The sequence below is a fragment of the Balaenoptera borealis genome (assembly GCF_965194805.1).
Source record: "Balaenoptera borealis genome assembly, chromosome: 19".
NCBI lineage: Eukaryota > Metazoa > Chordata > Mammalia > Artiodactyla > Balaenopteridae > Balaenoptera > Balaenoptera borealis.
Window position 1 is genome coordinate 35812470 of NC_138878.1, and position 14702 is coordinate 35827171.

Consider the following 14702-nt stretch of genomic DNA (forward strand, 5'->3'; position numbering starts at 1 on the left):
TCTGTTTTCATTTGAACAACATTCTATTTTAAAGAATCCATGAAGTTTTCCCACCTCAAGCAATAAAAAGCAGCCCAGGGTCCTTGGAGTTGACACCTAAGAAGAAATGGAAACTGAAAAGCTGTGACTTAGGAACGTAAGAATGAACATAAGAGTGAAGATATACAATGAGTAATGTCCACTTGATATTTGGATTTAAACTACAAAGCAAGTTGAACACAGTCACCATTTTGGACATACATTTTATTGTTCAGAAATTTCCACCAGAGCTTATCATGAAGTACCTTTGTCAGGAGATGCCTAAGAGAATCCAGAATGGAAAACAGCTCTTCCTGCAAATCCACAAACATGGGGACAACCAGTCCGGCCTCAAGGTGCAAGGTGATGGACCAACAAGGTATAGCCCAGCATCCCCACATGCAGATCTAGATGAACAGCAGAAAACTTCACAGGTGTGGATTTAAAGTGCGACCTCAAATAACAAACGACTTACCCTGGTGGTGCCCAAACAAGACATCAGAATCTGCAGAAAATCAAATCTATCATGATCAGCGTTCCTACCTGAATGAAGTTAACCTCCTAAACCAACTGACCTTATTAAGTTTTTACTCATTTATTTTAAAACCAAACCAAGTGTATATGACATCTTTTTAAAAAAATCATGTAAACATTGCAAAGATTTTAGGGGTTATTTATAATCTGAAGAGATTCATAAAAAAACTACTGGACTTGTTAAAACTACAAATACTAACCCTACCCCACCCCCCATGAAAAAAGCAATTGTTACAAAAATATAAAAAATATACTAGCTTCTACTATTTAACCTTTCCACCAGAAATCTCACAACTCTGGGACACATCCTGGATTTTATACCATCAACAAGCACAAGTGCAATTTTCTCAAATTTTTAAGGAAGAAAAAGTCCCAAAACATTCCCTTCTTTGTTATTTGAGATTGTGGCTACTTTCTTCATAGGGACTGTAATGCTAGTGGGTGAGGACAGTTTGAAGTTTCCTATTGCATCCCCTGCGTGGACCCGGCATGGGAATTATAGCACAGGAGGCTGCTTTCAAAGCTCACTCCTTTAGCCTTTTCAGATTTCTCTCCAGTCCCTTCAATTTCACTTTGGGACTTGCTGGATTCCCAGACTCCTGAGCTGGCCTTGGCTTCCCTAACCGCCCACCAGGGAAGGCCCACAGTAGGAGAAGAGGGCGTAAGCCTGCTGCCACCCGTAGTGCCCACTTTCTGGGAGCACGGGTTGGGCCCTGCACCCAGGTTTGCTCATACCAGGGAAACTGCGCACTTGGTGGATGATCCCCCAACTCCCACCCCCCCCCCCCGAGAGATGACTGATGCTACAGGACAGTCTGCAGAGTCTGGGAGGGGAGCCAGAAGCAGATGTGGAGGCAAAACACTTTGCATATAAGGTAAAACACTTCTATAAACTTTGAATCGGATCACATGTACACAGCAGCCATGCTACCAGGCACTTTGACCAATTAAGAGCTAGGAAATGGACCAAATTCCGCTTGAAACAACTCAACAAACGCTATGGGAAGGGGGTGTGGTTTAACTGCCTTCATGTCCTTAAGGATACCCCTCCCTCACTAGGACATTTTCAGTGTTTCCTTGCCCTCCTATCACCTAAAGGCTCACTCAAGCCCTTGGGTGAGACTGGTTGTTGGGAAACAGTGGGTTGGATCCACACACCGCCAGGCAGAGTCCCTCTACGTGACTGGGATATTTCTGGGCTGAACCCTGTGCCCCTGGAGTCCAGGGAGACCCCTGGGTGGGCGTCCCAGCCTAAGCGTGCCCAAGAGAACCCTTCACCCAAAGCCCTTGTATGTGCAGAGTCCTCACTACCTGCTGTGTGCTCCCACGTGGAGGCCTGGTTCAAATCGGAGCCTGGCTCACACCCACTCCTCCCCTGCAGGACCCTCTGACCTTGGCCATAGCCCCCGGTGCCCGCCACCACCTAGCCTGGCATGCGGTCCAGCCCCATGCGCTGCTGCCCCTACCATTCTTGTCTGAGAGCAGGCTGGCTTAGAAGGGCAGGCCCTCTCGGAGCCTCCAGTGGACTCTAGGCTCTCCTGTTTGAAGGACTAGATTTTCACACCGCTAAGGGTTTTATTTCACAGATCATGGTGGTGAGTTTGGGATTTCCAGTCCTCATCATGGTTAAGTTATACATTTCCCGACACCTTGTTTCTCCAGATCTGAGACAGCTCACCCAACACACCCTGATTGTTTCAACCCCGAAAGATTTTTCCAAAAGCAACAACAACAGATTCTGAGAACACCACCACATTCGCTGAGCAAGTCCCCTCTACTTTGGTTGCATCAAAAAACAGGGCTTCTGAGACAACCCCAATTCACATTTGCTCAGAAGAGAGGTGTTCCCAACATCAAGGCACAGAGAAAGAAGTCTCCTGGGGCAAAATGACGATGAAAGCGACCAGTGGCCTTCGTAGGGCCTGAGGCGGAGTCGCTGGGGGGCGCAAATCCAGTCTGGGCTGGGTGGGCATCAGGAGGAAGGCTGAGGGCCAGGTCTCCCTCTGGGGCCTGAGGAGTCCTCACGCGTACTTCTCCAGGAACTTTATGTGAAAGTCCTTCACCTTCTGTAGAACCGTCTTTAGCTTCTCCACCGGAGGAAGAATGGTCATTCTGTCAGGAAAGAGAACAGCGTCAGTCGGACACGAGTTGCTCTGGAAGAGGGGAGAGAAGTGAACCTGGCAGGTCACTCGTCCACCTGCGGCTGCAGAGACCAGGAGGTGCGGGCAAGTTGCGTGGGGAGGGACAGGCCTGTCTTGTCCACTGCGATGGCTCCAGGCCCTGGACAGCACCTGGCACTTGTTGAACCACTTTCTCCCACCATTCACACATTTTTTTACCCAACTCATATATGTGAACAAAAGCAATAAGCTGGTGGCAGCACCTCAGCTCACTAACACATCCACCCATAATCACAAAAGGTCTGCCCAACACTGAGAGGTGCATAGAACTTTCTCGAGCGTGTGACTCTTGGTATTTCCTATGGCTACAGAGCGAGACTCCACTTCTGCTAGACAGGACTTTTCCATCTCCACCATCAGTCTCATAGTGAGGACCTCCAGTCATAACTTTCCTCCATAGGCATTCCCACGTTGCCATGGTAACTAACTCCTCCCTCCAATACTGTCAGCCTGCTTCCCAGCCTTAAGGGCAGCCCTCGAGAAGTAACCACTTCTTGAATGAGCCGTGAATTGCCAAGGTGAACCCAACAAGGGTGGAAAGGCCATCCACACCACCCACACATGTTTGTCCACTGGCGGGGGGCCCTACCCACGACCTTCACTGACTCAAGACTTAGCCCCAGGTGCTAAGCCCATGACATTTCTTTTTTTAGCATCTGCTGCAAGAAACATCTGAGAGTGCCGTGCATGGAGAGGGTGCTGTTTGGAACAGAGCTGGCCTCAGCGGAGGACCTGGCTGAGCTGCTCCGGCTCGCCCAGCAGAGTCGCATGCCTGTGAAAGGCGGCACAGCAATTCCACCACGTCTCGGAGGCAACATCTCAGCAGGCTTTTGGTGCAGTGGACAAGCTACTGAGCTCCTGGATGCTGTATGAGACCATCACGGAGTTGAAAAGGGACAGGGGAAGGAAAAGAAAACACAGCACGGGAACACTGCAGATGGCGTGTGATAGATGGAGACAGAGCAGTCAAGGAGATGACCTTGGCGTCGCCCACAGTCTTCCTTAGTCCCTGGCGCAGGGTCTCAGCTATCTCTGCAGCAGGACAGAATGGGAGTGGGATGGGGGGACAGGGGCTCCACATATCCCAGTCTCTGTAGGTGCCTTGATGTTAAGAAGCCCAAGTTTCCCAAGACAAACCCGGGAGCAGCCCGCCGGTGCAGAGGAAGTGGTACCTGAAGTGGTAGGTGCCTTCCCTCTGCCCAAAGCCGCTGCCGGGCACGACACAGATGCCCATCTCCTCCAGGAGCTTCATGCAGTAGAACATGTCGGGGGCCATCTTATGGGCCTGTGGGAGTGGGACAGAACTTAGGATTCATTCCTGGTTTCGCACTGTACAAACATTACAATCTCAAAGCCAAATATACTTGAGATGGCAGGTTCTTTCCCATGGCAGGGCCCTTCTGCCCTCCCTTCCTGTGAGAAGCAAGGCAGGATGCTGGGTGCTGTAGGCAGCCGGGACCGGGAACAAAGAACCCAAAGGCCACTTTGGGACAGCCATGGGCTGCAGGGCTTCTGCTCTCCAGTGGGGAGTGCCAGCCTGTTGCCTGTGTACCCCACCCCCACGGAGCAGCTCCACAAGCACTGGCCGTGTCCTCCTATACGCCAAGCCGGGGCCCTGACGTCTCTGCCCAGGGGGCCTTAAGGAACAAGCCTCTCAGGGGCCCTACTGTTGGTGCTTCTCACACTTCGGTGTGCACAACCAGGCCACCTGTTAAATAGGTTCTCAGGCTCCAACACCAGAAATTCTGATTCAATTGGCCGAGGGGTGGGCCCAGATTTTGAATGTTTAACAAGGTATTGAGGAGGTAAGGGGGTGTGAGGACACTTTCAGAGATACGGCTCTGGCCCTTGATCCTCAAACCAGGGTCTGTGGCCCCACCTGAGAACTTACTAGAAATGCAGAATATTGGGCCCCTCCAAAGACCTCTTGAACCAGTATCGGCATTTTTAACAGGACCCCAGGTGATCCAGGTACACACTCAAGTTTGAGAAGCGCTGCTCTAGGGTACTGTGGCCAGGTGGCAGCGACAGCTCTTGATGCTTCCCCAGCATCTGTTCAGTTTTAAATGCATCACATCACACGTGGGCACCTGCCTTCAGCGCACCGCTCACCTGGGGGCGGCCTCACACCTGCCGCCTCAGCGCAGCATGCTGCAGGGCTGGGTCTCTGAGAGCCCGTCGTCTTTACACATTAAGTACCATCTGACCAACGGATACACAAAGTTCAGAGCCTCTAGGGCCAACACTTTAGCTCCCCATGGTAAGAAGCAGTCCCATGTGAACCCAGTGAGAGAGCCAGCCCTGACCTGGCACCCCTGACCTGAGCTGCCTCCATGGCTTTGGCAGGGATGAAGATTCGCGGAAAGGCGTACATGGCCCCCTGCAAGGGGTTGCAGTGAATTCCTGGGACTTGGTTAAACAGCTCTTCTGTCAGCTTCGCGTTTTTGGCCAGGTTACCCAAGACGAACTCTTTCTCCTGATGAGACGGAGAAAGCACAGAAGTTAGCATCTCTGGACATCATGGCCCCAGACCCTGGAAACTATTCCTTCAAACTGGGGCGTCGGGGCAGACTGGTGCAGGTGAGCTTGCGTGTGCATAAGCACGGCAAATGGGGGAGGTGGGCGAAACACACATCCCTCTGCAGGAACTTCTTCCACAGACGCTCAGCCCATGAGGCTGCCACGTGCCCTGGGGCAGGAGCACACGGGCCACAGGTAGGTCCTAGGTAGCCTGTGTCATGGGTTCTACTCTTGTACCAGGATGTCATTCCTGAAAATGAGAAAAACCGGTCCCTGCGCATTGGTCTGAATGAACTTGGGCCTGGATGGAACACCCTAGAACATGCTTCCAGGAGACAGCCCCACCACTTCATTTTGGGGAGCCACCCTTCCCCCAATCCATGTGGTGCGTTTGGGGCACGTGATCCAGGCGAAGCACATCAGTGACAGGCTCAGAGCTGGACATGTGTCCAAAGCTGGAGCAAGCAGCCCAGCGCTTCTGCAAGTACTGCTGGAATGTGTGGGTGAAGAGCTGTGGCCTGCGGATGAATGGATCAGCAAAACGTAGCATGTACACACAGCGGAATGCCACTCAGCCTTAAACAGGGGACACAGTCTGACACACGCCACAACAGGGATACACCCTGAAGACATCATGCTAATTGAAATAAAGTCACAAGAAGACAAATGCTGTATATGAGGTACCTGGAGGAGTCATATTCACAGAGAGTAGAACAGAGGTTACCAGGGGCTGGGGGGAGGGGGAAATAAGGAGTTATTGTTTAATGGGTACAGAGCTTCAGTTTGGGATGATGAAAAGTTTCTGGAGATGGATGGTGGTAATGGTTGCACAACAATTTGAGTGTACTTTATGCATTAAACTGTTCAGTTAAAAATGATCAAAATGGTAAATTGCATGTTCTGTGTATCTTACCACAATTTTTAAAAAAGGTTGTGAATCTAGAACAGCTGGGAACTGACTTCTTGGTTATATGACCAATAAATTCCATTTCTGTTTAAACTACTTAGAGCTGGGTTTTTGTCACTTACAGTTAAAAAGGTCTGACTGCATCACTTCAAGCTGCAAGGACAGCCTGCAGCTGTGTCTTAAGCCACAGGCAGGCCCGTGGCCTGGAATCAATGCCATGCTCATGCATTTCCCCCTTTTAGTTTAGTAACAGAATCATTCCCCTCCCACTCCCACCCAGGGTGTTCTCAGGACACAAGGCCATTCCCTCTGGGCGCCTGCCCAACCGTGGTGCTCACAGGCGAGAAAGAGGAAGGGGTGCACCCTCCACACACACACACATGCAACAGTCCTCCCACTTCAAATACAGCCCAGCTGCATCCTGAGACTTAACCTCATTGGGGTGAGTCAGGCACCACGTGGAACGACAAGCATCCCAGGGAGGCCATCTAGACAGAGGCTGGCCGTTGAGACAATACATGGTGAACACTGGCCGCAGCAGTGATGCAGACAGGCCATGGGACAAGCCGACTCACCCTGCTGAACTGCTCGAAGGATTCCTCTCCTGGCACCGGGGGGTTCACAACGATGTCCATGGCAGCCTGCCCAGACACTGGCGGGCACAGACGCACCGAGAGCAGCTTTACCAGCTGGCCCTTGATCTCAGGGTGCAGGTTGATCACCTCCATGTACCCTCCTCTGTAGCCACACCTAAAAGGTTGAAGACGGGGAGAGGACCCACCGGTCACAGAGAGACCTCTACCAAGTGCATCCAGCCGGCCAGAATCTTCTGTAAACATTCCCATGTCCAACACTGAGTTTCCAGGTGTGGCCGAGTTCTTGCCAGTGGAAAGGGAATGGGAGTGATCTGTGTAAATTCCACATCAATTCCTTAAAAGCGTGCTCTCTCCTTCCTCTCTCCTTTTCCCCACCTCCTGAGAAATGCACACGCCAGAACAGCAGCCTCAGCGCTGGCCACATGTTGAGAAGACAGAGCCAGCCCAGCAGCCCATCTTTGAATGACCTCATGGGGCAGAGCCAGTCCTGGACTCCCCGTGCCTTTGGACTGTTATCACAGAGACACACTTCCATCTCGTTTGAGCCACTGTATTTTGGGGCCTTTTGGTTAGAGCAGCTTAGCCTGACTCTTAACTTATACACTAGCCCTGCTCCAAAGGAGCATGTGATTCAGGCCAGGCACCCACTGCACAGGTTCGAGGGGTGGGCATGTGAGCAGTAGCCTGAGGACTTTGCTAGAACTTTCTGAAGCCTGAAAACAAAGCCAACCCAAAGGAAAGCAAAGCAGGGAATTCCCTGGCGGTCCAGTGCTTAGGACTTGGCACTTTCACTGCCGAGGGCCAGGGTTCAATTTCTGGTCGGGGAACTAAAAAAAGGAAAGCAGAGCTGAGAAAGAAAACAAGACAAAGCCAGAAAGCAGAAACAGAGATCTGGTGACACTTTTAAGCCCCCTGATTCAACTTTACTCCTTGACTTTTTAAATTTTATTTATTTTTTTATTTGGCTGCATTGGGTGTTTGTTGCTGCGTGCGGGCTTTCTCTAGCTGCAGCGAGCAGGGGCTACTCTTCGTTGCGGTGCGCGGGCTTCTCATTGCGGTGGCTTCCCTTGTTGCGGAGCACGGGCTCTAGGTGTGTGGGCTTCAGTATTGTGGCTCGAGGGCTCTAGAGCGCAGGCTCAGTAGTTGTGGTGCACGGGCTTAGTTGCTCCGCGGCATGTGGGATCTTCCCAGACCAGGGAATCGAACCCGTGTCCCCTGCACTGGCATGTGGATTCTTTTTTTTTTTTTTAATTTATTAATTTATTTTTATTTATTTTTGGCTGCGTTGGGTCTTCATTTCTGTGCGAGAGCTTTCTCCAGTTGTGGCAAGTGGGGGCCACTCTTCATCACGGTGTGCCGGCCTCTCACTATCGCGGCCTCTCTTGTTGTGGAGCACAGGCTCCAGACGCACAGGCTCAGTAGTTGTGGCTCACGGGCCTAGTTGCTCCGCGGCATGTGGGATCTTCCCAGACCAGGGCTCGAACCCGTGTCCCCTGCACTAGCAGGCAGATTCTCAACCACTGCGCCACGAGGGAAGCCCTGGCATGTGGATTCTTAACCACTGTGCCACCAGGGAAGTCCCTGTAAGGCAGATTCTTTACCACTGGACCACCAGGGAAGTCCCCTGATATGGATTTTTTAAAAAGCCTCTTTGATGTAGGCCAGTTCAAGTTGAGTTTCTGTTACTTATTTCCAAAAGGATCCTGACTGATATACAGTCAAATCTCATGAAAATAAGCTGAGATCATACAAAAAACAAAACAAAACAAAAACCTTTCAGAACGAAATCAGCTCCATCAGTCACACTTTCTGGACTGTGATTGATAACATTCAGACTAATAAGCACAGAAATGCAGGCACCAGCTCCTGCCTTCCTCTGTATGTGTACCACACCCACACAACCTCAGAGCACCTGATATGAGACACTCGATAAAACGCTTTTGGGATCAGGCTGCAGAATTAACTGGCAGAGACAGATCCCCATGTGATCCCTCAACTCGCTTTTCCAATGCGGGAAGATAAATTCTGGCATCTTGGAAACGTTTCCTGTAACAAAGTTGAAAGAAGAAACTTTCTGCTTTATCCTCTGCTGATGAGCAGAATATCAAATTGGGCAAATCGGTCTGATCCTAGGTAATCAGGATCTGAGGGCAACAGGATACCACCTCAGGTTACCGACATCCAGGGTATTACCGTTAAAACAGTCATCAGTAACACAGATGGAGAGATGGGCAGGTATGTGACAAACACACTTGAGTTTGAAAAATGAGTTAATGGAGAACATATTTGTTTAGGAAAAGAGCTACACGACACATGAAGTCTAGCAAGGAGGCAGCATCACTACTGGGGTAGACCAGAAAGACCAGCATAAATCAACCCCTGCCCACATCAAATATAGCCAAGAACAGTTGGGTGCCCATCCCAAGGGGACAGCTCCCTTGACCTGGCTAAAATATTTCTTGAAGCTTCACAGTTACACTGGCCTCCAGACCCCCTCCTGACACCTGGCATAAAGCAGAACTCCCACAACGCTGGGTAATGAATGTCCTTAGCTGTAAATGCACTGGCCTTTCCATCTCAGTCTAGTTTGTAGGTTCCTCCTCTCCTCCCCTAACTGCTGAGCAGGGAGGGCCTGGGCCCAGTCCCCGGACCTCTTCTCTATCTATACTCACCCCTGGTGAGACATCCAGGCTCAGAGATCTGTCTAACAACTCATACATTGACATCTCACAAACTTTAATCTCCAGCTGGATATCAGCCCTGAGCTGCAGACTCACACATCCATCTCCATCTGGACATCCAATAGGCATCTGCAAATTCTACACATCCAAAACCAACTTCTAATTTTACCCCAAAACCTGCTTCACACACAGCAATCCTCATCTATTGATGGCAACTCTATCCTTCCTGCTGTTTGAACAAAAAACTTGGGAACCATCCTTGACTTCTCTCTCTCACACCCACCTTTTCCATCAAGCAACACCTGTCAACTCTACCTTCAATCATATCCAAATTCCAACATCTTCTCCCCACCTCTACCCTGGCCCAGGATATCTCCCCTGGACCATAACAGCCTTCTGACTCGAGTGCCCACTTCTGTCCCTACTCCCATCACACAGCAGCCAGAGAATCTGGTAAAACATAAGTTAGGAGAAGTCACACCTCTGTGTAAACCCTCCAAGGGTTCCCATCTCACTCTGAGTAAAAGTAAAAAATAACCTAAGTAGCCCGGGTGATCTGGCCTCCTATGACTTTTTTTGGTCTCAACTTCTGCCACTTTCTCTCTCACTCCTTTCTAGTCCCCTTGCCGCTCCTCAAACAGCTGCTCCTTCCACCTCAGGGCCTTTGCACGTGCTGTTCCCTCTGTCTGGAATGCACTTTCCTCAGACATCTGTGTAGCTCCCCACACCACCTCCCATGGGTCTTAACTCAAAAGCCAACTCCTCAGTGACCAGACTCCACCTCTTGGCATTCCCATCTCTTCTCTAATTATTTTTGTCCACTTGACGTGTGATATTCGTTTGTCTATTGCCTCTCTCTCCTCACTAAAGCAAAACTCTGTGAGGGCAGGGATGGCTGTGGTTTGCTCACTGCTGTAACCTCAGTGCCGAGATCAGTACTGGACTCATAGTAGGTGCTCAATAAATATTAGCTGAATGAATGAATACAGGATTGAAGCTGACTCTGGCCCCAGAGGTCACGCAGTGCTAAGGCAGGGTGCATACAGAGCTCCTGCACACAGAGCTTGGCCTATTGGCCTGACAGCATTTGTCCACTCAACCTGCCTTCCCTGGCCCTCAGAGTTCAGTCAATGTCAGAGCAACAGCCACATGGCTGGCAGAAAACACTAGCGTTGGAAGCTGCTGTGGGGTCCTGTTTTCATTTTCATCACAGCCTTATTATACACGAGCCCTTGCACAAGGTCTGTCCTCACACCACCGTGCTCCCTTTGGGGAGGTGTGGCCTGTCTCCTCCTGCTTCTTAGATCAGCAGAGACAGTGGATAAGGGCAGCCGTCTCTGTCCAGCAGACTGAGGTGGGGCAGGGCGGAGAAGCACAGGGACCAAGCAGGCCCAGGGGCAGCGGGAGGGAGGTGGGGGCCCACATACTCGCCCATGTAGCCCTTGGAGGTGGAGTGGAAGGAGGCGAGCTCCACGTTGCCGGAGTACTCGGGCCCCATCTCGTAAAGCACCTTCTTAAAGGAGTGAAATCTGCAGTCTGGAGAGTACACGTTGTCCTGGTACACCTGCAGGAGGGGACGGGATGGAGACAGTCATCGCAAGCCCCCCAGAAGCCTGACCCACCCAGGCGGCGGCTGGGGGAGGGCACAGGTGCTCCGGGCCAAACTGCAGCCAGGCAGCCGGCCGTGAGGCCCAGCCTCGGACACCACTGCCAAGCCAGACGTGCCTGAGGGAACCTTCCAGAACAAGCAAGGAGGGAAGGCCTCGCGCTGGATGCCCACTGGATTCGCCCACATGAGCCTCACCCAGTCTCCAGACCTCCTTTCTGCCTCATGTGCCAGTGACGACATCAAGTACCCCACCTGCCCAAGCAGGTTTCCTCCCAGAGTGTGATGTTCACTTCCGTCAATAAGATGAGTGGTGAAAGCAGTTCATGCACCTGTCCTGACCTCCGCGCCTGAAGTGCTAACTGTGTACCCTCCGCACTTCACGGCACTCACCCAGCTCTCTGTCCACCACTGCTGTCGGCGCCCACACTGGACCGAGCAGCGCCCACACTGGACCGAGCAGTGCCCACACTGGACTGAGCAGCCCCCAGAATGGACCGAGCAGCGCCCACACTGGACCGAGCAGCACCCACACTGGACCGAGCAGCACCCACACTGGACCGAGCAGCGCCCACACTGGACCAAAGAGCACCCACACTGGACCGAGAAGCCCCCACACTGGACCAAAGAGCGCCCACACTGGACTGAGCAGCCCCCACACTGGACCGAGCAGCGCCCACACTGGACCGGGCAGCACCCACACTGGACCGAGCAGCGCCCACACTGGACCAAAGAGCGCCCACACTGGACCGAGCCGCCCCCACACTGGACCGAGCAGCCCCCACACTGGACCGAGCAGCGCCCACACTGGACCGAGCAGCGCCCACACTGGACCGAGCAGCCCCCACACTGGACCGAGCCGCCCCCACACTGGACCGAGCCGCCCCCACACTGGACCGGGCAGCCCCCACACTGGACCGGGCAGCACCCACACTGGACCGGGCAGCCCCCACACTGGACCGAGCAGCGCCCACACTGGACCGAGCAGCCCCCACACTGGACCGGGCAGCACCCACACTGGACCGAGCAGCGCCCACACTGGACCGAGCAGCCCCCACACTGGACCGAGCAGCACCCACACTGGAGTGAGAAGCACCCACACTGGACCGAGAAGCCCCCAGAATGGACCGAGCAGCACCCACACTGGACCGAGCAGCACCCACACTAGACCGAGCAGCGCCCACACTGGACCCAGCAGCACCCACACTGGAGTGAGAAGCACCCACACTGGACCGAGAAGCCCCCAGAATGGACCGAGAAGCCCCCAGAATGGACCGAGCAGCCCCCACATTGCACCGAGCAGCCCCCACATTGCACCGAGCAGCCCCCACCCTGGTGCGAGCAGTGCCTCCCTGTTCCCGCACTGTCTAGCGCGCCACAGGCAAGCGTCCCATCTGCCCTGGGAGATGAGCTTCCCATACCCAGTTTGGACATCAGGGAAACCGAGGCTCTCTGGAGTGCTGTGGGTCAGCAGGAGGGTCAGGCCAGCTCCACCTTCAACAAGCCAGGCCGAGCTTCCTCCTGCCCCACGCCTCCCTTCCCAGACCCCGAGGGAAGAGGTTTGTGCCCCAGGTCGCTCTGCTGTCCATTCTCTCCTATAGAAATGAAGATTTTAGGTCCATCTGCTATTAATCACGGCAACAATTTGGTGGGTAAGCTCTGTGTGTGGGGCGGGGGTGGGGGGCGCTGAGGACCAAAGAAATGAAGCTTCTGTGTTAGAAGGTGCGACTAACTAGAAATCATGCAGCAATGAAGAAATGAAAACAGGATATGACGGGTCTTTCATTTCTTTCCTTGCAGGAAAAGAATGGGCATGCCTTGTCTCCAGAACTGGGGTTCAAGAAGCAGCAGCTGTGGGGGGTTAATTAAGACTCCCCTCCTCACGGGACACAGCATTAGGCACACCCAGCACCCACTCTCCCTGCTTGAGAAAGAGGCCCTCAATGTGCCTCAGGGAACAGCCTCCCCTGCTCTGTCTGCAGGTTTGGGGGCACAGGGCAGAGATACTGCCCCGTGCCCAGGGCCTGGTCAGTTTGCATATTGCAACCACTGGGCCACAGTAAGTGGCTCAGCAATGGGTGTTTGACCCGAGCTGCACCAGTGAGGCTCAATTCTGAGACTTTTGCTGGAACCACCAGGAAGAAATGCTCTCTTTCTAGACTGGGAAGATAGCAGGCCTGTGTGTGAGGCCAAGGCAGCAGGATGGAATGAGAGGAGCTGGAAGATATGGTTTGAGTCCCTGGATCCAGCCCCACTCCGGAGACCCTACCACCTTTTTACTTTTCAAGTTTAAAGTAGTTTGGGTTAGATTTCTGAAACTTATAACCAAGATTCCAAACCAATGTTGGGATGATTTTTGGTCACAGTCTCACAGGGTGTAACACTGAACATCCTCAACCTTGTTGTTCCAACACCTAGAAAGTTCTCTCTGGCTATAGAACAACCAGGCCTGGCTCCCTCTCCCAGAAGAGAAAGTGCACCCTCACCTCTGAGAGCCAAGGCCGCTCTTACCTCATCAGCCAGGAGAAAGAGCTTCTCCTCCCAGGCAAAGTGAATCACGTCTTCTATGCACTTTCTGCTCTGCACCTGACCTAAAAAGTCCCCAAACAAAAGCAGAAGGTAGGTTGTAATGCTGTTGAAATTGTCCCTAGGTAAGAACCCCAACCAGAATCACTCAGGTATCTGTGTTCCCCGGGACCCTGTGGGACCACCCTCCCTAGCTGCTGTGACTGGGGGGGTTCAGTCAACCTCCAGGGAGCCCCGATGGTCAGCCCCGTCCCTCTGACTCACTTAAGCTGGGTATGTGGAAGGAGCAGTGTTTCACACCCAACTTTCTCGTTATTCTTATTGGAGGTGTGTGTGTGTGTGGGGGGGGTATATTTGTATTAATCTGTGCTGGAGGGCAAGAAGGCATGAAAGCATCACGGAGAACAGGAAAATTAAACTGAAGGAGTTAAATCATTCAGCCCCACTCCCCTCCTTACCCTACAGCGGCAGCACCAGGGGAACTGCACTGGCTACACCTTCTCCCCACACAAGCTCGGTGAGGCAGGGACAAGGTCTGCAGGCTCAGCGCTGACCCTCAAAGCCAGCACTCAGCAGGGCCCCGGTAAATACTGTGGAATAAGCTCTAAATGAAATGAGCCTGCCTGCCAGCTCTGGCTTCTCCCGGCAGCAGCTACACGGGAGCTGCACCCTCTGAGGATGCTGCCGGGTCCCCCGCAGGGTCCCTGCCAGGGTCTCCCTTCAGGGCTTGACCCAACATTTCATCCATCTTAGAGAAATGACTGCCAGCCAGCAGCAAAATACTCACCCATCAGTTCACAGGAAATACCGTGGGTTTAGGTGGGGAAAGGAACAAATGCAACAAGGTAGAAATGAACCTTTTCCCAGTATTTCCTGAGGCCCACTGTAAGTGTGGCACTGGGTTGTCTGATGTACTCACAAAGCCTCTGGGAAAGCACTAGTCAGGCATGCTGACTTCTCACAAAAGGCTGTTTCTTTACTATACATAAATGTGCATCTATGGATGTTACATATACGTATATATTTATGTGTGTATGTATGTGCACATGTGTTATTTATATATGCATCTATATCTTGATGCAAACCAGTATGTAGCGTATGTTACCTTCTTGTTAAAAATAAAAATAACTATAT

General features: G+C 52.3%; 1 protein-coding gene across 3 annotated transcripts in view; it reads right to left on the reverse strand.

The window, feature by feature from the left end:
• Positions 1-228: 228 nt before the first annotated feature.
• GPT2 (glutamic--pyruvic transaminase 2) overlaps positions 229-14702 on the reverse strand; it is a 34174-nt gene continuing 19700 nt past the window's right edge. For 2 of the 3 annotated variants that reach the window (XM_082366820.1, XM_082366819.1), the window contains 6 exons: positions 13554-13633; positions 10864-11000; positions 6735-6909; positions 5053-5208; positions 3905-4017; positions 229-2664 (listed from right to left, as the gene is read on the reverse strand). In XM_082366820.1, the coding sequence (XP_082222946.1) occupies positions 2574-2664; positions 3905-4017; positions 5053-5208; positions 6735-6909; positions 10864-11000; positions 13554-13633 (752 nt within the window). In that variant the 3' untranslated portion in view covers positions 229-2573. Of the gene's footprint in view, positions 2665-3904; positions 4018-5038; positions 5209-6734; positions 6910-10863; positions 11001-13553; positions 13634-14702 lie in introns of all 3 variants that reach the window. The other variant, XR_014237429.1, reaches the window with a different exon arrangement.